This window comes from Ochotona princeps, chromosome 11 (assembly GCF_030435755.1).
Source record: "Ochotona princeps isolate mOchPri1 chromosome 11, mOchPri1.hap1, whole genome shotgun sequence".
Taxonomy (NCBI): domain Eukaryota; kingdom Metazoa; phylum Chordata; class Mammalia; order Lagomorpha; family Ochotonidae; genus Ochotona; species Ochotona princeps.
In genome coordinates this window covers 50,536,208-50,560,689 of record NC_080842.1, presented here as the reverse complement: position 1 = coordinate 50,560,689, position 24,482 = coordinate 50,536,208, and the positions used below count along the sequence as shown (strand labels likewise).

The window sequence follows — 24,482 nt, the reverse complement described above, 5'->3', positions numbered from 1 at the left end:
GATACAATACCTAGCATATTTCTGGTGCCCAGTGAATTGTCATTACATGAAATTGGAAGAAGCACCCGCGCACATGAGAAGAGTGCCCTTCAGGTGTGGTGAAGAGCATTAGCAAAGAACATTTCCTTTTTTATTTCATTGAATGCAAACAGAACCCCTCTCTTCAAAATCATAACCATGTCTAGGGTTATTTTTTGGCCTAATTTCTAAAATTTTTGCTTATTTCTATTTTATTTGAAAGAGACACGGAGACACCTGGTTCACCTCCCTAAAGCCTGTGGTTGCCAGGCCTGGAGCAGGCCAAAGTTAGGAACCTGGAACCCTGTCACATCTCCCACGTGGGTGACAGGGACTCAAGTACTTGAACCATCACCCTCTGCCTTCCTGGGTGTGCGTTCAGAGGGAGCTGGATCAGAAGTTGAGCTCACACTCCGAACTTTGTCCCAAGTAGTGTCTTAACCACGGATCAGACCAATAAAGAGCTTTATAAAACATACGAAGCTCCCACTTCCTTCCATTTTCCTTGTAGGACATTCTCTTTGGTTGTACAAACCAAAATCCTTAAAAGGATGAGAGCCAGAAGAGCAGCCGTGACCCTGCGGCTACGGTGCTGGCAAAATAAATCCTTCCCCCTTGGGTCCCTGCAGTCAATCAGTCAGTCATTCAGTCAATCAAATCTTGAGTTTTATTCTTTATTCTGAAAGGTGCTAAGATGCTATCTACTTTTGTTCAGGTGTGAAGTCTTCTAAACCACTGGAAGTTCTGGTTTCCCATTTTGTTTGGAGGGATGTCTTTCTGTTGAAGAATGCATCTCAGTTGTAGTTCTGTTTTAGATCTTTTGAAAGTGGGCATTTCACAGGAAAATGTGTCCTTGGTGCTGACCTTGACACATACACATGCTTCCCTAAAAAGCCCCAGCCTGAAACAACAGTCAGGCTGTAGTTTAATTGGCCTCGTCCACCCAACCCCTCAGAAGGAAGCAAAGCAGTTGGTACCCCTGAGCCATGTGGAGCTGCAGGCTGTGTCTAACCCGGTAATGGCCTGGCCCAGCCCAGCCCAGGTGGCACCAACTCAGCAAGCTGGCCAAGGATCTTGTGTAGGTCTCAGAGCATTTCCAGGGCTGCACTGGCTGGCAGACACCTCAGCCTCTCCTTTCTCCACCATGCACCTTGCAGATCTACAGTCACCCCGTGGCCTCCCAGCCTTGAGGTCCTGCTGGGGAGTCCTTCTCCCACCAGTTTTTGTTAATCTGATGACAGTTACAGCTTCTCTGTCCTTCTCATCACCATGTGGCCAGAGAAGGGAAGTGCCCACAGGTGCTTCTGTGCTCCCATCTTTACATTTGTGATTTTTTATTCATATTACTGTTACTCGAAATCTCACTGTTACATCTTGCCGTAACTGTGCCTTACTCCCCATGACCTACTGCTGTCTCCAGTGGCTTCAGCTTGGAGAGGAAGGGAGAGGCAGGGCTGGGCTTGCTATGCATACTAGTGCCCGGCCCCTCACCTTCCTGCCCTTGCTGTGCAAGGCATAAAATCAGTGCAGGAATCACCAACATCCGCCAGCCATTCCAAGAACAGAACACAGCAAGAACTAGAAAGTAACCTTGACTATGTTTTTGTGTGTGTGTGTGTGTGTCTAATTGGAAGTTAAAGAGTTTTTCGCTCCTTTATGACATTTAACTCCAATTTACTTGCATTTAATAGTACACTTTTGCAATTGGTACAGTTTTCCAGTTTTTTTATACCTCCTTATTTCAAAACAGGCAGTTTTTGCTTAGTCTTTCTTAATTTCTACTGCTATATTACAAAAACCTTTCATTTTCGCTATAAAACACATTTCAACAACTCCTTTAAAATCCAGAACATTTCTGGAAAAATATTCTACAAGAACATTTTCACAGTTTTAACTCAGTCATGCTTGAATTTAATTGATTTTTAAAATTAGAGTGGGGAAGAAATTATCTGAACCTACGACACAAATCAAAACAGTGTGTTTATCATTTTTATTATTAGTCATATCGTCTTGACAACCCTATCTGAATGATCAAGTTCTTAAAAAGGAAATAAAGTCTTCAGTTTGGGGCTGGTTTCCCATCCTCCCACTCTGTGGTGAGTGGAAAAGAAAACAAAATGGCGTTTCACCAGCAGCTGGTGGGACTTAACTTTGTGCCTTTCTCTGTCTTCCCAGATATGATCTTCCTTCAGGGGTCAGAGGTCATATTCAAAGTGGCCCTAAGTCTGTTGGGAAGCCACAAGCCCTTGATTCTGCAGCACGAAAACCTAGAGACCATAGTCGACTTCATAAAAAACACACTCCCCAACCTGGGCTTGGTACAAATGGAGAAGACCATCAGCCAGGTATGATCCCGTGGGCGGTTCTCCTGGCATGCACATGCGCTTCTGCGGCCCGTGGGAGGCAAAAACTGCCATTGGTTCTGAGCCAGAGCTGCCTCCTGCCACCGCTCAGTCTCTGAACTGCACCTTGCACCAGTGCCTGGCATGCAACAAGCAACTCACCAGCGTGTGTTGAACAGATGGATGTGTGCATGAGGGGCTGTGGGAGAGGTGCCAGTATCCAGGTGTTGAACTTCAGCTCTAGTAGATTGTTCTCCCAAAACCCCTGCGTTTATACCTGCAAAGCTTCCATAGAACGGGCGCTATGACTTTGGCTGACAAATGACATTCATTGGAACTTCCCAGAGTTAAGTTCTTGCCAGAAAGAGCTGTGACTGGGAGCACGCCACAGTAGATTTGGTTCAGGGTGTGCATTTTTCCAGAATTGAGGTCCCTGGGCTGCAGCACCTCTAGTCTCTGTATATGGTAGAGTCTCCCTGCCCCACTCTCCGAAATGGAGGTTGAAGGTGTGTTCAGCAGATTGCATGCAGCTGCAGCATTGGGTGATTCTCATTGGCAGCTGCATCTTGGGGGTTCCACACTGGAGGATGTGCAAGTCTGGCCTGGAGAAAGGAGAGCACATTTTGCCCATTGCTGCTGCGAAGCCCCTGGCGCACTGCAGAAGCCGATATGAAAGGGGGTCTTTGCTGTACTGCGCTCACCTTTTGTGAACTGGTGGGCTGCGTGTCCATGTCATGCTCCTCTCCATCTGGCCCATTAGTTGCTTACTCTTCACCAGGCTCTGCGGGAACCTGCGTGTGCACATGATCTCACTGAGCCGTGACTGCCTTCCCAAGAGGTACAGGAGGATTTGTTAGCTGGCGCCCATTCCCTGTGCTACTCAATGGGCTTTGACATGCAGCTCACCTCAGGCACTCATGGGGTCATGTAATTGTGCTGCTCTTGCGTATCCTGGCTGCATCCTAATATTCAGTTCTCTGTTGATGTGTTAATTTCATCTGTTCCCTTTTTCGGCTTCTGGGGCGCATGCTGATGCTCCATGCCTAAGCCAGAGAGCCTTGGGTTTCTCAGCACAGCGGCCAGTGAGTGTCAGCTGCTTGCCCTCTCGCCTGCCTCTGGGACAGCTGGCTCAGCAAGGGGTCAGTTCGCCTCTGCGATTGAGCCTCCCGACCCCTCAGGAAAAAGGCCCCTCCTACCCCTTTTCTGGGAAGAACTTACAGAGAACTTGGCTTGCTGCATGTGCTGGGGGCCATGTGGATGCTGGAAGAGTAGAGATGCACACAGCCTGGGAAAGAAAGAGTATATCATAGAATTGGGTTGTTTGGTTTATTTCTGTCAATTTATTTGCTAGGCAGGCAGGAAGGGAGAGAGACAGCAAGCAAACTTCCATCCACTGACTCACTCCCCCATTGACTGTGACAGCTGGTCAAATCTCAAGAACTGCTTCTGCCATGTAGGTGGCTGAGACCCAGGTCCTGAGGCATCACCTCCCAGGTGTACACTAGATTGGAAGCAGAACCTGTCACTTGAACCCAGACACTCCAGTGTAAGATGCGGGCATCCCGAGTGGCATCGGAACCTACCCCAAGAAGCAAGTTTTAAATCCTAGGCTTTGCAGTTCTTTCTCTAGCTAAAAATTGGCACAGGTAATGGGTCATACAAGGACAGGGCTCCTGTTGCCAACCCTGCTGTCTTCGGTCACTTCCCCACTCAGTTGGCCCAGGGGCTGGAAGCACTGCTCAGGACCCAGGGTTCTCCTGTCTGGGAGATAGGAAGTGATTGTGTGCATGACCCTGACTGGGTCCCCTCTTAAGAACCACATGCCGGGACCTCAGCAGTGGCTCTTGCTCTGCTGGGTCCAGTTAGAAACACTGTGGTGCTGCAGCCATGAGGACTTGCTGAGGCACGAGACTCATGACAGGTGTGTAGAAGCAGACATCCCAGGCTACAGAGCATTTACTGAGCCTGCTGGCCAGTCACGGTTGCACATTGGGATTTCCTGTTCATTCAATTCAATGAGGTGCTCATTGAATTCCCACTGTGCCGCAAGCATGCTTAGACCCATGTCAGAGGCAGGAGCTGAGGCCAGGAGAAGTTCAACAGCTGGCTCAAAGTAGAGTAGGCCAGTGGAGCTTACTGAGTCATGTGGACTCTGAAACAGAAGACGACGGTCCTCGCCAATCTGAGTCACACTGTGGGACAACGGGGAAGCAGCCAGCAGCGCACCCCCTGTCCTGCACAGCTTGCGCACTCACTCCCCCATATGTGCATGTGCCCAGAATAGCTGTGTCTTACCTTTAAGGTTCCAAACAGTTTCTAAAAGCCAGGAAACTGAGGCATTGCTTGCAAGAAAGAGAAAAAGGATTGGAAGGAGAGACAGGGCAGGGAGGGGAAATGGTAAGTACCCGAGGCTTGTGAGCAATTTGAGAGATGCTGGGTTAGTGTGAGCACACCCAGGTGGTAGCTGTGTGGGGGTTTCTCCCTTGAGAAAATGCAGCAGAGAAAAGCCTCTTTCTATCTCTGGATGTGTGCAGTGATCCAGCAGGCTGGTCTTGGACGGTCTTGGTGTGACTGTACCTGCAGGACCACCAGGTACCTGTCAGAGCATCAGACCTGTGCCAAGGGACCCCAGCCTGGGAGGGTTGCCCCATGGAGACCCCAGGAGGGGCAAGGGGATGCACCTGGCTTCTGGCCTCACAAGCCCCGTGGCTTCCTTTCTGAGGTGGAGCACAGACACGATCTGCTTGATGTGCTCTCCGGGGCTGTTTTCGCCAGCGTGGTTTCTGATAACTGTCACTTTTATGGGAAGGAAGGGGACTTGAGCACTCTCCCATATTCACGTATCTGTTATCAGTGACACTGGGGTTTTGGCTTGTGTCTGCATACCTGTGTAAAGGGAGATTGTATAGTCAGCAGTTCCGTGACTTGACTGTTCTTGTGGCTCTGAAAACCCAAGGGGCTTAAACTTCAGCTGGATGGGCATGCAAATAGGGCTAAGAATCTTTTTATTTTTCTTCTTCTCTTTAACCTGTGGTTAACACATCTAACATGATATAATTTTCAGGGAATAGACACAATTACTGAAATAAGAACTGAAAATAAACTTTTGAAAGTCTTTTGAAGGAGATTTTTAGATATATATCAGAAAGATATATCTATCAGAAACCTACACTCAGGGCCAACACTGGAGGTGCAGTGTGTTAACATACCACCGAAAGCATGCTGCATGGGCTGCAGTCAGAGTCCCAACTGCTCCACTTGCTATCCAGCTCCCTGCCAGTGCACCTGGGAAAGCAGCAGAGGATGGCCCACGTGCTTGGGCTCCTGTAACCGTGAAGGGAAGCCAAGGAAGCTCCCGGCTCTGGCTTTGGCCTGGCCCAGCCACGGCCTTTGAGGCCATTTGGAGAGTAAACCAGTAGACAGAAGTCCTCTCTCTCTTTTTCTAACTCTGCTTTTGAAATAGATAAAATGAACCCTTTAAAAAAAAAATACAAAAAGCCTATACTTAACTGCGGTCGTGGAATTATTTCTAGAAGTTTCATTGCCTTGTCGGTGCTAAGAGTTCCTTTTTTATCACTTTTTGTACCACACATGATGCTAAGCAGTAGGGAGACATTGAATGGACACTTGCTGACATGTCATGCACATGTGTGTGATAGATGCAATGGATTTTTCCCTTCCTTGGTGCCTGACGACTCTTCTGTGTATAACAGGTGTTTGAGATGGACATCGCCAAGCAGTTACAAGCTTATGAAGTCGAGTACCACGTGCTTCAAGAAGAGCTCATCGACTCCTCGCCTCTCAGTGACAACCAAAGAATGGATAAGTTAGAGAAAACTAACAGCAGCTTACGCAAACAGAACCTTGACCTCCTGGAACAGTTGCAGGTAGAGCCTGTTTTTAGAGCAGTTTGTTTAACCAAGTGGGTAGATGGTAGTTCATTAACTCACCAAAGGCGGTGGCAGCCTGTGGTTTCCCAGGACCTGAGGGCCTTTCTCATCCTCGTCTGTTTATAATGGAGATCAAAGGCATCCCAGGAGAGCTGGCCCTTTTTATTACAGAGCACTCTGCTCCAGTCAGACCCTCCCCAGGGATGAGTGTGGGTTCAGGATGCTGTGGCCCTGTGAGCTGAATGCCAGCTGGCGGGTGGTCATGACGAGACAATCAAGATCTTCAACTGCCGTGGGTGAAACCAGCCCAGACCACAAAGGGCTATTAAGAGAGGGAAGCCACACAGTAATCTGCCCAACCAAAGAAAGCAGAGCTTATGGTGATCATTCTTGAGTGTGAAGCAAGTACGGGTCCCTGAGTCACGAAGGGCGCAGTTCTTCACTCTGAACATGGACGGGTGTGGGTAAGAACACACAGGAGCCAGGGGGTGAGGCGGAGCAAGCACCAGGCTACAGTCCCAGGACCAGACCCTGCTAGACCCCGTGTTATCCCATCCCACATCATCCCCCCAATGGATTGCAACCCTGATTCCCTCACCCGTGTTCCTGGGACTAGGATAATTACAGTCATGTTGACATGAAGTAGCTGTCCATCCTGCTTTTGTAGTGTCACAGGTGGGTGGCAGTGCTGCCAGTGTTGAGAAGTGGGGTGGGGACCTGCTGTTGCAAGGAAGTATTCACCGGCTGGAGTCTTGTATAGCAGCATGCGTTGCACCCCTGTACCCCACTGCCAGTCACATTCTGAACTCGCACTTTTTTCCCCCAAAGATTGGGATGTCCCAGCTCAAAGCATGCCTGCATATGACTTTTCCTGGAAGTCTTGGGGGACAGGAGCCTTATCTCAAGGGGACAGTGTTAGGTAGTCACCTTAGCCGGCTTCCACACTAACAGTGCATCCCCAAATGTGCATCCCTAGAACATGACTGGAACTTGAACCCGCTTCAGACAAGCCTATTGTTTGCATTTGAAGCAGTGTTAAGATAGGCAGTATGCAAATTAAAGGGACGGGTTTTTTTGGTTTGTTTTGTTAGTTTCTGGGGTTTCCTGTGGTTTTTTGGCAGAAGGGTGGAAAGCTGGTACACCACTTCTGTGAGACTGTGCCCCTTTTGGGAGACGGGGTTGCAGCAGACAGCTCAGGCATCCACGCTCCTCACGAAGAGCATCAGCAGCAATTGCTAGTAAATGCTCTTCTGCTCCCCGTGGCTGTGCACAACTAGGGCAGGCGTCCTGGGCCGACATTTACACCAGTGGTTCCTGGGTCCATGGGACCGAGATCCAGGTGCCACTGCAGCCTCAGAGGATTTGGGATGGGACCATGGCATGCCAAAATGTGGCAATTTGGATGTGGCTTCCCCACTGTCTTCCATGAGAACACACATCTCATGTGGGAATCAGGCGGCCTTCGCGTATAACTTTTTTTTTTTTAGATTTGTTTATTTGTTATTGGAAAGTCAGATATACAGAGAGGAGAAACAGAGGAAGATCTTCCATCCACTGATTGACTCCCCAAGTGGCTTGAACAGTCGCAGCTGAGCTGATCCGAAGTCAGGAGCCTGAAGCCTCCTCCGGGTCTCCCCCATGGGTGCAGGTTCCTAAGGCTTTTGGCCGTCCTCTGCTTTGGCTTGGCCTGCTTCCAGCCGTTCATTTGGGAAGTGAACCCCTCTCTCTATCTTTCTCTATTTGTCTTTCAAATAATATCATTAAAAAAAAATGTTTATTTGAAAGATCAAGCTGATGTTGCACAGTAGGCAGTAAAGCCACCATCTGTCGTGCTGGCCTCCCATATAGGTGCTGGTTCTATTCCCGACTGCTCCATTTCCAGTCCAGTTCCTGCCAATGTGCCTGGGAAATCAGTGGAAGGTGACCTAAGTGCTAGGACCCCTGCACCCACATGGGAGGCCCAGAAGAAGCATTTTCTAGTTTTGAAAATGAGGAGGGAAATGAACAGATGATGTGCTACTTTCCTCACCTGAAGTGAAAGAGAGGCAGGAAAGGACTGGGGTGGACTCAAGAAGGCGGGCAGACACCTCCATGACTCTGGAGCTGGAGCACCGTGGAATGTAGCTGGGAGCAAGCCAGAGAGGCCCAGGGATGACTTAGGCAGATGCTGGTGTTTGTGCCCCACACCTGCTGCCTGGGAAGCCTGCCGCACAGTAGAAGAGGGAGGGACAGTTGCTAGGCAGTGAGCGGCACCTGGAAGCTCCATGAATGGCCTTAGCGGTGTGTAGGCTGCAGAGGAGGGACAGGCCTAGGGAACCTTGAACTTATGCCCCTGGTTGGCACTGGCCCAGGTACAAGGCAGCACACAGTGGAAGGGGCAGCTCACCTGCACACTTACCATGTGTTCCCAGGGAGATGCCCATGTTCCCTTATGTCTTGTTACTATAACAAGAGAGAACCTCAGGCCAGTGAGCTGTTGCCCCTGGGGCCTTCCTGGCGCTGTGACTCCGTGTCTGCAGTCAGTGTACATGCGTGTGCGTCTGTCAGTCAGACCCAGCTGGGCCCGGCACCCCTTGAGCCGTGTCAGAGCTCTCCTCCTTGTGGCAGTGCCTGGAGTTGCTGCCCCTCTCGTGCCACACTGCCACCATCTTCACATCTGGTTTCTCTAGGAGCCACGCTGGAGGGACTGGGCTGCTTCCGCCTGGACCCAGCCTGAGTGGTGAGGGAAGCCAGGAAACGCCTTGCTGCCTGACCAGGACTGGCAGTGGGACAGGAACGTGTTGTTGCCAAACCACAGCTCTCTCTCTCCCTCTCATGCTGCCATAGGCAGGTGATGACCCCATTTCTGTTTTTCATCTCCAGGTGGCCAACAGCAGGATCCAAAGCCTGGAAGCCACAGTGGAGAAGCTGCTGGGCAGTGAGAGCAAGCTAAAGCAGGCCTTGCTGGCACTGGAGCTGGAGCGGGCTGCCCTGCTGCAGGCCATGGAGGGGCTGCAGCAGGGCCAGCCGGGGGGTCCCGACCCTGCTCAGCTCCAGCCCACAGGCGACTGACAATGGCTGCACAGAAGAGAACGCAGCTGCATCCCAACACTTTCCAGGCCCTGACGGAGAGAGACAGAGGATGCTGCAGGGAGAGAAGGCAGCATGGAGCGAGCTTCTCAGGGAGGACACTGACTTGCCAGCATGCGGAGTCTTACAAGGGATCCCCATCCTGGTGTTTGTGTGTTGTTTTTGGTTCTCATACGTCCTTCTCCAGTCCTCATTACTGTACTTGGTAGCTTTAGATGGCATGGACACCAATAAATGCACCTTTATATTTCCTCGTCGCTTCCTTTTTCAGCCTCACCACGTTTGTCAGCAGCATCTGGTGACCTCATGTTTCCTCCAAAGAGGGTCGGGTAACCAAGCCCTCAGGGTCTCCTGCAGGCACTGCTGGCCCTTATCTGTCGTTCCCTTGATGGAAACCTAAGATGATCCTTAGGAGGGACTGAGAGCAGGTTGGACATCTGAATCTGTCCTGGGTATATAAGGAAGTTTGTCCTTCGCTAAGCTCTCTGTCATTGCATATTTCTTACGTAAACTCCACCGGCCATGGTCAGTAATTGTCTCATGGGAAAATCACCATTTCTTTAGATTCAGGCAGGCATTAGGGACGTGGGACTGCGGAGGTGGGATCTGTAGTGTTTGTTTAGATCCTTGCCAGAGTCGTGTGCTTACTTTTCTGTTGTGTGGTGTAATGGAGCTATGTTTCCCCCTAAATCCTGGCGCCCTCCCCTCTCATGGAGATCCAGTCCCTCGCAGAAGGAGCAGGGCACATACAGAAATGATGACGCTGCCATTGTAAGCAGTACGGGGAAGCTGACCATCTTTCAGAGACGGCATATGGTTTTGAGCAAGATGCACAGCCCAGCAATCCCATGCCTTCAGCCAGCTGACTACCACCCCCTGTGTCAGGTCAGGCTGCCAGTCATGCTTGTAAAATGAGCTGTTTGCTTACAGAAGGGTTGGGCTGAAGACGTGCTGTGCTGGCACAGGTCACTGCCTTGACAAGAGAACCAATCCTGGTCTTGGCCATCCACACTGGTCCTTCTACTCTCCTGACCTGTCTCAGCCATTTCGTGGGGAGGTGGGAGTCCTGCTGCTCCCTCTGCCCCCGCCCCGCCGCCCCATGCCTGAAGTGGTTGGTTGATTTGAGGCTCTTCATGAGCCAGTAGCCAGTACGGCAAGTGGCACCACCAGTGATAAAGGGACTTTGCACAAGTATGTGGGAAATGGAATGAAGTCCCCGCCTGTTTTTCTGCAAAAATAACCTTTAGAATCCGTTCATAGGAAGGAGGTCTTCAAAAAGTGTGTGGACATGTGTGTTATGAAGACACTATGCATAGACTTCAGGGTTTTTTTTTTTTTTTTTTTGCTCAAATTTCTCTTTTCATTCCGTTTTTTTCATGAGTTTCTTGAAGTACCCTCCTTAGGGGAATTAACGTTGAAAGGCTTGTTACTGCCTCACATTTGACTGTTGGAATGTTACAACGTTTGATTTTGGACACCTCACTATCGTCACTCAAAAGCATTGACTGCATTTGATAAAACAGTGAAGCAATAAAACAACAATCCAGGCCCACAATTTTATGGTGTTTTTATGGTTTTTTTTTTTAAATACAACTCGGGATTTACTTTTCAGCTTGGAAACGATGGAATACTCAGAACACCTGTGTGAATGTCACCTAACCATCAATGACTCAAGTGAGAGATTGGTCCCTGTGTCCTAGCACTGGTGCTGGAGGGCTGATGTTGTAGCACACTGCAGGGCAGTGAGCACCAGCTCTGTCCATTGCATGTGACCTGGAGAGCTGTAATGAGATTTGTGTGGTGTGGTCAGGGCAGTTGGCACCACACTGAATGTGAGTTGGGAGGAAGGAATCTCAGAGGCCCAGTTTGAAACCAATGTGCAGCTAGATGTAGACGCATGCACTTGGAAGTTGTCTTTTGATACCATTTATGCCTCACACATCAGACTTAAAAAATTATTTTTGTTGTTGTTGGCAAGGCATATCAGATTTACAGAGAGAAGAAGAGACAGAGAGAAAGATGTTCCATATGCTGGTTCACTCCCCAAATGGCCACAACGGACAGAGCAGAGCCAAGTAGGAGCCACAAACTTCTGGGTCTTCCACACAGGTGCAGAGTCCCAAGGCTTTAGCCCATCCACTGTTTTCCCAGTGGCTGGGAAGTGGAGCAGCCATGTCATGATCAGATACCCATATGGGATCCAGGCACTTGCGAGGTAAGGTTTTAGCCATTGAGCCATCATATTGGACCCTACATGTAAGACTTTTTGTTTAAAAGATTTGTTTACTTGAAAGAGTTACAGAGAGAAAGGAGCAGCCAGAGCTAAGCCAGGACAAAGCCAAGAAAGAGCTTTATCTGGGTTTCCCACATGGGGCCCGAACACTTGAGCCATCCACTTCTGCTTTCCCAGGTACATTTGCAGGGAGCTGGATCAGAAGTGGAGCAGCCAGGACACAAACTAGAGCGTATATGGGATGCCAGGAACACAGGCAGCAGCATGCAGTTCCCACATGAGACATGTGAGCCTTCAAGAAGTGTGAGCCCCCTCCCCCCGCCGTGGTTCGTTCTTGGGGATCAGGTGTAGACAGCACAGCAGGGTTCATTTAGGGATTTGTGTGGTTTGGTTAGTAACTCTGGAGAGGAGCTGGTCTAGATGCTAGGAGACCGCAGGTGTTGTAGAGGACTTACACCGCATCTGCTTGGAGAAGTGAAGGTGCTTCCTCACGTGCACTGAAGTCATCAATTGGTCAGTCTGAAAAACCAGGCTTCACAGCTGTGGGAGAGGCCTGGCAGGTGGCCCTTGGAGTTCTAGAGTGACCTTTTCAGGGGATCTTCAGCCGGGGGGTTTGTAATGTGCCTCTGGGACACTCTGAGCCAGCAGCCATATTGGAAAGAGCAGCTGGAGATGAAGCTGAGCAGAAATGAGGCCATTTGGAACTCTTGGCCTGGCAACACTGAACCAGGCTGAACTTGCATTTTCCAAATCTCACACCGGCAGTCCTCAGAGCCAGTGCTGACTTAGAGCCTCCAGGGAAGGGGACTCTGAGAGATGTAGTCCCAGATTCGCCAAGCAGATGTAGAATAAACCACAACAGTTCATTTTGGCACCTGCTTGATTGGAAAGATGGCATGCAGAGTGGCTTCAAAGGGCCCTTCATCTAGACATACGTGCATGGCGACCTGCAGAGTTTATGGTCAGAGAATGACTCTGACAGCCTTGGAGATGGCAGACTGCAGAAGAACCCTGCTGGCGTGTGGGATTCCCCCTGCCTCCTGAACCTGTTATGTGTTCCTCTCAATTGGACATGTCACCAAAACATTGTAAATATTAAAATCTAGAAACCAGCTACTTGATAAAATAAGGTACATGCCATGTTTTCTTAAATCTAAACTTTGTAAACATTGTTCTAGGTGATTTTTTTTTTTTTTTTGTCTTACAGGGCAAGATTAGAAGTCAAAGAAAATAGACAAATACAATGCCTGGGGTAGGAGTTGCCTACCTAGGATGGCCACAGAAATCTTCGTTGAATTAAAGGACCCCTTTCCAAAATCCCAAACCCACTGCTAAAGCATGAATGTTGGTATTTCAACATTAGTATGTTAGTATGCTGGAACCTAACATTTGATATGATGGTCTTAAGGAGTGGGAGCTTTTGGAAAGCAACTGGGTCATAAGACTTGAGTCATGAAGATTGTAGAAGACACTGAAGACAGTAGCCTTGCCCTTCCACCATGTGGAGGTGACACAGGAAAGTGACATCCACAAGGAGCAGACCCTCACCAGACACCTCTCTGCTGATGCCTCTGGAACTGTGAGTCATAAATTTCCACTGGTCCTAAATTAATTTGGCTAAACAATTAGAAAAGGAGTCAGAAAATTGTCTCTATTTTTTTTTACAAGATATTTCCCATTACTGTATTGCCTCAAAGACATAAGTGATAAACATTGGCTTGGTCCACTGACTGCAGAAACAAGGAAATCTATTCTAAACTTGGTACTAAAAGGCAAAATGCAGTATTTTGTGTTTGGGATAATGGTCATTCTAACTTGGGTATGATGATATCATTTTTCATTTGCCTAATGATTAATTGTGTTGAGCTTTTTTTAAAAAAATATTCTTATTGATCTTGATGAATCTTTTGAGAAATGTCTATTCAGGTCATTCATCTATCCATTTGATGGATTGTTTGTTTTGTTGTTTGGGTTCCTTATGTATTCTGGGAACTAATCTCTTGTGAGATTCACTTTTTGTGAATGTTTCCCTCCACTCCACAGTCTGTCTCTTTGCTCTTGTTTCTTTTGCTGTATATAAGCTTTGTTGTTTGCTGTAAGCCCATTGCAGACTTTTCCCTTTTGCTCCCTGTGATTTTGGAGTCAAGTGCAAGAAAACAGTCCAGACCAATCTCCTGATGCATTTCCCTTATGTTTTCTGCTAACAGTTTCATAATTTCAGATCTCACATTTAGATCAGATTGAGTTGAATTTTGTGTGTAGTGAAAGGCCTTGGAGTGTGTGTGTGTGTGTGTGTGTGTGTGTGTCTCCATAGTTACCTATTTTCCTGGCACCATATGTTGAAGTATCTTTCCTTTGTCTAATGTACACACTTGCCACCTTTGTTGAACATAAGGTGGTTGTGAATATATGGATTTATCTCTGGGTTCTTAGTTTGGTTCTTCCGTGTGTTCGTTTTTATCCTGGTAACATGCTTTTCTGGTTCCTGTAGTTTTGAAATACATCTTGAAGTCATATCTTGTGATGCTTACAGCTTTGTGATTTTTACAGATTATTGCTTTGGATTACTCAGTCTTCTGTGATTTCTTACAAATTTTATGAATGTGACTCTCAGTTCTGTAAAAAATGTCCTCAGCATTTTCATAAGAATTGTACTGAATCCGTAGATCACTTTGGATCGTGCAGCCATGTTAATGGATATGAATTCTTCTAAACCATGGACGTGGAATATCTTTCCATTTTCTTAATGTCTTCTTCAATTTTGTTTCTGATAACTTTTATTGTAGATAGCATTCATTATCTCAAGTTTATTCATGTGAATGAGATTGTTTTCTCGATTTCTTTCTCAGCACTTTTGTAATTGGTGTATAATAATGCTAATGATTTTAAGTACTTATTTTATGTCTTACAGTCTTACTGCATTGTCTATCATTTCCAATTGACTTCTTTTTTTTAAAGGTCTAATTATTTTTATTGCAAAGTCAGATATAGAAAGGAAGATCTTCCGTCTGATGATTCACTCCCCAAGTGACCACAACAGCCAGTGTTGTGCCGATCCAAAGCTGGGAGCCAGGAACTAACTTCCTCCAGGTCTCCCACATGGGTGCAGGGTCCCAAGGCCTTGGGCCATCCTTGACTGCCTTCCCAGGTCACAATTGGGGAGCTGGATGGGAAGCTGGGCTGTTGGGACACAAACTGGTACCCATTTGGGATACTGGTACATTCATGGCAAGGACTTGAGCTGCTAGGCCAGCACACCGGGCCCTGGAATTCTATTTTTGGTGGACTCTTTAGATTTATATATGTATATATGACATATATATGACATACATATATATGACATACATATGACATATATATGACATATAAGCATGTGTTTTGAAAACAAGAATAATTTGACTTCCTCCTTTCCTATATGGATGCTTTTCTTTCTAGTGCTTTATTGCTTTGGCAATATTTTTAGTAAGAGTAGATATTTTCAAGAGTAGGAAAAGTGGCCATCCTAAAGTTACTAGAAACTATTCAAGCTTTTCCACATTTAGAATGATGAACGCCTGGGTGAGTTACTTATAGTTTTTATTGTGCTGAAATGCATTCCTTTTAGACATAATTTTTTATAATAAAGAGATACTGATTTTATCAAATTCTTTCTGCATGTTTGGAGATGATCATATTGATTTCATCCCTCATTTTATTGGTGTGATGTAGCACATTTATTTATTTGCACATGTTGAGCACAGGGTATAACCGTTTTTGTTTGTGTGTACATTCAGTTTGCTAGTATCTTAAAAAAAAAGGAAGGATTTACGTTATCTATTGAAGAGGCAGAGTTAGAGGGAGAGACTGAATGAGATCTGAGACCAGCATTGTGGATTAGTGAGTGAATCCTCTGCCTGTGACTGGCATCCTGTATGGATATCAGTCTGAGTCCTGGTCTAGCCCCAGCTGCTGTAACCATTTGGGAAATCTGTAACTGTACCTTTCAAATAAAATAAAAAATATATATATTTTTTTACATGAGATCTTCCACCCATGGGGAAGTGAACTTCTCAAATGGCCACAGTGGTCAGGAGTGGGCCAGCCAAAGTCAGAAGCCAGCTACTCCATTGGTGCATACATGGTTGGCAGGGATCCAAGTCCTTTGACCATCCATCTGCTGCTGCCCCCCCAGGCGCATGAGCAGGGAGCTGGATCAGAAGCAGAACAGTGAGGACTCTGACTGATGCTCCAGTATTGGCTTCCATACCACAGGTGTAGCTTAATCCTCTACGCCACAGTGCCATCCCAGTTTGCTAGTTCTGAGAGTTTCTGTGCTTTTGTTCGTTGGGGCATTTGTCAGTGGTTTTCTTGGGCATCTTTGGCTTCTCATTCTCCAGTGCTAGCCATATACAGTAAGTTTGAAAGGATTCTTTCTCTTTCATTGCTTTTGACCAGTTTGAGAAGAATCAACATTAGTCCTTCATTAAGGTAAATTTCAGCGATGAAACCATCTGGTGCTGGGCTTTTATTGTTGAAAATTTTCTCCTAGTTGATTTAATTTCTTTACTTGTTTTTGGTTTGTTGGATTTTGGTTTGTTGTCATTAAGTTTTAGTGGTCTGTATGTGTCTAGAAAGTTACCCATTTGCTCTCGGCATCCCAGTTTATGGAGATATAGTTGCCCCAGTGAACCTTTCTATGTCTGTGGCTTTGTTTATGTCTTCTGTTTCATCTTTGGGGGGTGTATGTGTGTTTTCTTGGCTATGATAGCTAAAGATTTGTTGTTTTTGTTTCTTTTATAAAAACCAGTTCCTTAATTGGTGCTTATTTCATTTTAAATTTTATTTATTTATATTTATTTGTTGTTTATTTTTACTCTTCTCTGATATTTGTTAGTTCTCTTATTCTATTTTGGTTTATTCTTTTCTAGTTCCTTCTTTATGATTAGGGTGTTTATTAGAAAACTTCTTATGTTTTTTAAAATAGGTTACTACTATAAATTTCCCTTTGCTTTTGCTGTATCCCATAGATTTTGATACATTGTATTTTCATTTTGTTCGTTTCAAGAAATCTTCAGTTGCTGCTTTGGTTCTTTTGTTGATCCTTTGGTCATCTAGGAGCCTGTCATTTTTCCTCCTTGCACTTGTAGAGTTCCTGTTGTATAGCTTTTGAGCCAGCTTTCAGCTGGCTGAGACGTGTCCTGTGGTCCCTTGCAGGGTCTGTGTTGGAGAATGCTCCTGTGCAGATGAGAATGTGTGTTGTGTGGCTGTCGGGTAAAGAGTGTTGTAAGTGTCTGTTAGCCCCCTGAAGCCTGTCATATCAATTAACTCCGGAGTTTCTTTGCTGAATATTTTTTTTGATCCATCTATCGATAGAACCGGGATGTTGAAATCCCCAATTATTTTATTAATAGAGTCTATCAGTTGTTTTAGATCCAATAATGTTTGTTTTATGTAATTGAATAGTCAAACATTGCACATGCACGCACACACACACACACACACACATTTACAGTTGTTAATTGATCCTTTTATTTTTACACAGTGACTTTCTTTGTGTCTCTTTACAGCCTTTGACTTAAAAGCCTGTGTTTTCTAAGTATGACTAATACTGCTCACTTTTGGTTTCCATTTGTATGGAAAATCTTTCTCACCCTTTCCATTCTGTCTTTATTGGTGACATGGGTTTCTTGTAGGTGGCATATTGCTGGATCTTTTTTTTTTAATGCATTCAGTCTATGTCTTTAAATTGTTTTTTTTTTTTTAATGATTTATTCAGTTTATTACAAAGTCAGATATACAGAGGAGGAGGAGAGACAGAGAGGAAGATCTTCCATCCGATGATTCACTCCCCAAGTGAGCCGCAACAGGCCGGTGCGTGCTGATCCGAAGCCAGGAACCTCTTCCGGGTCTCCCACGCGGGTGCAGTGTCCCAATGCATTGGGCCGTCCTCAACTGCTTTCCCAGGCCACAACCAGGGAGCTGGATGGGAAGTGGAGCTGCCGGGATTAGAATCGGCGCCCATATGGGATCCTGGGGCGTTCAAGGCGAGGACTTTAGCCGCTAGGCTACGCCGCCGGACCCTAAATTGTTTTTTAATTAAAATTTTTTAAACTAAAAAAAAAATTTAAGAGAGGGGAAAGAATTAGATGGCCAGACAGAATCTTCCACTCATAGGTTCGCTCCCCAGCAGCCCACAAACAACCAGGGTAAGGCCAGGCTGAAGCCAGAATGCCCGAGCTCAAGCCAGGGCTCCAACAAGGGTGGCAAGATGCTAAGTACTTGACCATCATCTGCTGCCTCCAAGGGTCTCATTAGCAAGACACTGGATTTGAAAGCACAGCCAGGACTACCACCCAAAATACAGGAAGTGGTCATCCCAAGTATCGTTCACCCCAGTCTGTGTTTTTTAAGCAGAACATTTAATCTGTTTATAATCAAGGTTGTTATTCGTAAGTAAAGGCATTTTCTCATTTTTTTTTCTGATTGTTTTGTGTATCATTTGTTCCTTTCTGTCTTGTTCATCTTTGTGGTTTGGTGGTTTTCTGTATTGATTGTGGTTGGTTCTTTATCTTTTGTGTATCTGCTCTATTATTATTATTGAGTTTTGTGCTTACGATGGTAGTCCGCATTCTTCATTTCCAGCAAAGGACCCCCCCGCCCCCCCCCCCCCCGTAATCAAGTCTTAAAGAGCAAGTCTGCTGGCGAGGACATCTGTCCGTGGCTGCTTTTCCTCCTTGATTTCTGAAGGATTACTTTGTTAGACATTTGTTTTTGTTTCTGACTTTGAATATATCATCTCAGCCTGTCCTGCTCTTCAACTTTCTGCTAAGAGGTTTGCTGTTCATCTAAAAGATGTGCCTATATATGTGACTCGATGCCATTCTCTTTGGTTTTTAGAATTCTCTCTTCGTCTTGGACTTTGGATAGTTTGACCATAATATACCTCAGAGAGAATCATTTTGGTTGATGCTTTCAGTTTCTTAAGCTTCCTGGAACTGGATATTCATATCTTCTCCAACATTTGGAAAGTTCTCAGTGATTATAATTTCTATGGCTTCTCCCATTAAAAAATTTTTGTTTCAACTGATTCTTTCAGAGGTAGACTGAGTGCTCCCATCTGCAGGTTCGTCTCCCAACAGCTGGTGCTGGAACAGGTGGAAAGGCTGGAAACTCAGGCCAGGTGAGTCAGCACTGTGGCTTCCCCAGATGTGCATCAGGAGTGAGGAGCAGAGCCCGAACGGGACGTGGGTCCTTCCGTGTGGGATACGGAGTCTCAGCTGACATCTTCACTGCTAATATGGAAACCTGTCAAACAGTGCCCACTTTTTTTTAAAATTTTATTTTTGATAATCTGGACATAGTTGATAAGGATGCAAAGGGTCAAGGGCAAGAAAAAAGTGACTGGGACCATTGTTTTGATATTCTCTTTTTTTCTTCCTGTGTTTAGAGAAAGGGGGAAGATAAAGAGGGAAGCCCCACCCAGTCTCCCACCCATCCCAGGTCCCGATGTGGGGCATGCTCTGAGGGTCTTGCTCAAGTGGTTTTGATAGTTCAACAGTTCTGAATTGCTGCCGATCTCATCACTCCAAGCATGAAGAAATCTCTGTGGACTCCACTGGCTGACATAGCCCTCCCTAGAGTCTCCGTTTGCCCAGATATTCACTGCCAACTTTTGGCTGGGGTAGTTGATCGATTTGTTTTGTCCTCTGTAATGGAACCAGGTGTCCTCTGCAGGCTCCAATGTACTGCCATATCCTCCATGTGCACCTGGATATTCTGTCCACTGCTCCATCTAAGCCACTGAGAAGGCCCAGCTCTGAACATGTACTCTGTAGTCAGAATCTGCAACCTGCAGTTGTCTCCATGGATGGGGTTCATTGCAGTGTCCACTTTTTCTCCTCTCAAAGACCCAGAAGCCTGCTTTATGGTGTGCTGTAAGTCTCCAAGGCTTTATTTCCTTTTCAGCTTTTTCTGTTTGTTGTTGTTTTGTTTGACTGGATTCTGGCTTCAAGTTTGAAATTCTTTCTTCTGCCAGTTCATGTGTTAAGTTCTTGAGCACCCAGATTTTTGATTGGTCCTTTTTTTATGATCTCTTTATCTCTTTGTTGAATTCTCTTTTACATCGTGAGTTGTCCCCCTAATTTCTTTGAATTTTCTGTTTGCATTCTCCTATAGCTCATTAAATTTCCGCAAAATCATTATTTTGAATTGTTTTAAGGATAATGCATCAATTGCCTTTTTCTTTGAGATCTGTTGCTAAAGGTGATTATGTCCCATCAGAGTCTTCATGATAACTTGCTCTCTTGTGCTTCTTGTGTCCTCCTTCTACTTGTATTTTTCATCTGGTGAGTCAGTTGCCTTTATGAGGCCTTCATAGTAAAAATAAAAATAATAATAATAATAAAAGAAAAACCTTGTCCTGGTGATTTGCCCTACAGTATGGGTTTGATAGGTGGTGCTGGCTTTGGTTCCAGGCAGTGTTGTGTCTGAGTAATTCCTTCTGCAATAACTGTAGGTGGGCCCCTTGGCCCTGGGAATAAATTAAGCAGCCCGCTCTGAGCAGATTTGGCCTCAGAGGCCCTATCCCTCAGTCACCTGTGCAGCCTCCAAGGGGTGCCCCCCTACTGGATCTGCTAGTGTGACCTGGCCTCCATGTGACCCTCACATACCAATAGGCATCCTGCTCCATGACCAGGCATGCTGCATTGCACACACACAGGCCACCCAAGGTGGCCCCACTCCCATATCACTCTCAGAACTTGATGGGTGCCCACCTGTAGCCAGGTACACTGTGTTTGAGCTGTATGCCAACGAGTCCTGCGCCTGGAGAGCTGCGTCTCAGCTGGTGGTACAGTGCTGCACCCCCACAGCTAAGCTGCTGAGACACCTGCAGGCATTGCAGCTGCTCCTGGGGTCTGCAGAGGCGGAGCTGGAGGCAGGTATTGAACCCAGGTCCTTCAATGTGCGATAGGGGAGTTCAAACTAGTCTTAAGAACTGGGCTAAGTTCCTGACCCCTAAACTGGTTTTATTAGCTTCAAGTGGATGGATGGGGCCATTCTGCTGCTTTTGGGGTCTCCACTGGACCAAGCCCCTCACAGGGAGTCTGCACACTGCTTTCCAGGGTCATGGATGAACTGACAAAACCACTTGTCTGTCTGTTTCCTGGGGCCTTGATGGACCAAGCCATTGGGAGTCAGCTGCCCGGCCACTTTCCATGGCCAAGAAAAGGTGGATGAGGCTATCTGTCTCCAGGGCATTGGTTGTGTGGGTAGCGCCTTAAGGATGTTTCTGCAGGGTCTGAGTGCCTCAGAGCTGCCTGCCAGGCTGCGATTTGAGAGCACTGGAGGACAGGGCTGTATGGAAGCAGGCAATAGTCACGACTGCCTTGCTAATTCCTGAGACCGAGGTTAGGTCAGTGGTGTGGCCACCCAAAGTTTTAGTTGGTGATGGGGGGTGGCTTTCTTTCCAGCTGAGCTGTTCACAATGGAATGCTCAGGTGTTTTTGGTCGTTGCCTGAAGCACATGGTGTGAGTGGAGCAGCAGAGAGAAAGAAAACAACAGGTGTTTGTGCTTTGTTCCCTGCCCCGGAGTGCTCCGGGATGCTCTGATGCCATAGCTACTATTGTCTTTTCTCTGGGCCTTTCTGTGGAAGGACAAGCCCAAGCACCTCTTTTTTTTGTTAATTATATAAGTTTTATTTTTGATAATGTTTACATATTTGATTAGGGTGCGAAGGGTCAAGGGCTAGAGGGAAGTGAGTGGGACCATTGTTTTGATATTCTCTTTTTTCCTTCCTGTATCTGGGTGGAGAGGAGAGGTAAAGGAAGAAGCCCCACCCAGCTTCCCAACCATCCCATGCCACGGTGTGGGGCATGCTCTGAGTGGTTTTGATAGTTCAACAGATCTGTATTGCTGCCGATCTTACCACTCCAAACATGATGAGATCTCTGCAGACTCCTCTGGTTGACATAGTCCACCTTAGATTCTCTGTTTGCCCAGGTAATCACTGCCGACTCTTGGCTGGGGTAGTTGATGGATTTGTTTTATCCTCCGTCCTCTGTTATGGTACCAGGTGTCTTTGTCAGTCGTCTTGCTGATGTCACTCCACAATGTCTGCTTTGCATTCGTTGTCATCTGCAGTGGACATGGGTTTCTACTTGCACCTGACCCTTCCAGACTACACGTTAAATCAGCAGCCCTCCCATGAACAAAGGCACAGGTGTTTACTTCTGACCATGACTCCTTATAACCCTCTGGTTTTACTTTATTCAGTTAGTTCATGCTATCTCACTTTAACAGCCTTATAAGTCACCATAAAACATTGAAGCAGCAAGACAGAACGTGATAGCTAAAAACAGAACCAACATCCAGGCCCTGGAGTCAGCTTTAATGCAACCCTGATTCTTTGCAAAATGGAAATAACAGAGTTATTTCTGGGCTTACTGTGTGACTATTTATGAAAAGCCCTGAGCACTGTGGCTGATACTAAGTTAACAAGCAATAAATGTTAGCTGTCATTACATTATGGTGAGAGAAACTACGTGGAGCCAGTTGGGTAAGCTTGGGATCAACCCCAGGCAAAAATTCCTCAACAGATTGTAAACCTTTTAAACCTTTAAAATAAGTAATCTTTAAAATTATTAAGATTCCATCAGTGCCTGCTATGTTAGTCCAATATAATTTTATGTTTTGGAAAGTACAGTGACCAAATGTAAAATGGGAAACTGTAGAAAAGCATCTCCTGGATGTTAGCAAAGCTTTGTATGACATCTCTCACAATAGCTTAAATAAGAGTCCATCGAACTTGAAGTTACAGTTACATGGGTCGAAGGACACTTGACTTGTTGATTGAATAGGTAGACTCCTAAGACTTGCAGGTGGTGCCATCCAGCCCTGGCTGCCCGTTAAAATCAACTGGGGAGAGTTTGTGTGTGTGTGTTTAAATACCAGGGCCTGAGGGCACTCCAGGTTAATAAACTCAGATTCTCTGGGATAGAGCCTGGACTTTTTTTTTTTTAAGCTCCCTAGTGATTTTTAAGTCCTGTGAGGACTGAAACTACTGCCATAATCGATCATGGACTGAGGCGAGCCCACGAGCTAAGGGGTTTAATTTCTTGACCTGAGTTTTAATAGTTTTAATGCATTTAATGTCCACATTTGTTGTATTGGTCCTTAAAGTAAATTGGTCCTTATCCACCCAGGAGCACATTTGTTTCAGTGGCCTGTGTGAGGGCCTAGGACAGCGTGCCTCTCAGGGTGCATCAGTGTCACCAACCAAACATGGTGAATGAGTGATAGGACCCTGAAGGGTGCGGATAAGCTGGGTGGATGACTGCAGCGGAGGAAGATACACTTTTCCACGTAGGAGTCTAAAATTCAATGAGTCTGAAAGCATGGGTCCCAGACCAGTGTCATCCACTGAAACTTCTTAGAAATACACCAGTCACTGTAGCCTTACCTTTTAAATTCAGGAACTCTAGAAGGTAGATCTGGTATTCTTTTTTTAGCAAGCCCTCTGGGAATTCTGGTGCACGTCCACATTTCAGAACCACCGTGAAGAAGGGGAGAAATACAGCATGGGGGAACACCTGATTAGCAACAGCAATGACAGTGAGAAGAGTCTTTCCTTATTCTTATCTACAGTCTCATTTCACTCTCGCTTTCTTGTTGCAGTGAAGACTGTTGCGTTTTGTAGATCATGCCATTTTCTGATCTTCTTGTTCTACATTCACAGTACAGATCTGTTTATTGACAACCAGGGTAATCCAAGAGACTTTAAGTCATGAAAATGTTGAATAGAGCATAATGATTAAACAGTTGTTGCAAAAGGAAAAGCTGCCTATGCCAGGCCTTGTTGTGAGCCATTTGAGTGAATGCTAACTCGTATAAGGAGGAAAATTGTGATCCTGGCCATTGATTGCATTGCAGGTGTTAAAGGAGGTCTCATTCAGCTTTTTAACTTGTAGTAATTATTTATCTAAGAGTACTCCTGGCAGTGCCCAGGGCTGGACCAGAGCCAAATGAGGAACCAAGAATTCTGTTTGTCTCCCAGATTGGGTGGCAGGGATGCAACTGTTTGTGTTGCTATGAAATGCCTGCCTCAGCCTGAGCCACCTGCAGCAACTTCCTAGACTGGGAAGGCATGATGAAGCAGCTTCAGCTAGATCAGGGCTGCCCACAGATCCTCTGACCCCACATTCTGGGACTCTGGCTCTTCTGGGCGATTACCAATAGGTAATAGCTACCCCCGCAAAGGCCCCTCAGAACATACCCCATTACCCCAAGTAACTTGCTAGCATTTTTACTTTTTGTTTTAAGATTTATTTGTTTGAAAAGCAAAATTACAGAGAGAGTGACACAAAGAAAGGGAGAGAGCTTTCATCTGCTGGTTCACACCCCAAATGGCCACAACTTCCAGGGTGGGGCCATGCTGAAGCCAGAAGCCAGGAGGTTCATCCAGGTCTCCCATGTGGGTGGCAGGGCCCAAGCATGTGAGTCATCATCTACTGCTTTCCCAGGAGGCTGGGTCAGAAGTAGAGCTGCCAGGACTCAAGCAGGTGGTGCCCATATGGAAGCCAGCACCGCAGATGGCATCTTAGCCTTCTGTACCACAGTGTTGGCCCCAGACTCACTAGATTGCATCTTCTCTTCCAAATCTGCAGTACATACATGTGTGTCTAAACAGTCGTCCATCAGCACCCCTGGGAGACTGGTTCCAGGGCTCCTGCAGATCCGAGTGTTGGCAGATGTCCAAGTCCCTCATGTGAAGTGGTATCCTAATTGCTTATAACCTACACAACTTTTTCTGCAAAAATTAATTTTTGTTTATTTGAAAAGCAGAGCTTTCAATCTGTAAACTTTAATTGATCTCTGGATTATTTATAATACCGAACAGAATAAAAATGCTATTTAAATAATTGTCATACTATATTACTTGGGGAATAATAACA

The 24,482-nt window shown here is 46.1% G+C and overlaps 1 protein-coding gene across 5 annotated transcripts in view; it reads left to right on the top strand.

Annotated features, from left to right (window-relative positions):
* Window positions 1-9,570, top strand: part of TBC1D1 (TBC1 domain family member 1) — a 187,713-nt gene extending 178,143 nt beyond the window's left edge. For all 5 annotated transcript variants that reach the window (XM_058670217.1, XM_058670216.1, XM_058670215.1 and 2 more), the window contains 3 exons: window positions 2,194-2,363; window positions 6,074-6,247; window positions 9,113-9,570. In XM_058670217.1, coding sequence (XP_058526200.1) covers window positions 2,194-2,363; window positions 6,074-6,247; window positions 9,113-9,301 — 533 coding nt within the window. In that variant the 3' untranslated portion in view covers window positions 9,302-9,570. The remainder of the gene's footprint in view (window positions 1-2,193; window positions 2,364-6,073; window positions 6,248-9,112) is intronic.
* Window positions 9,571-24,482: the final 14,912 nt, after the last annotated feature.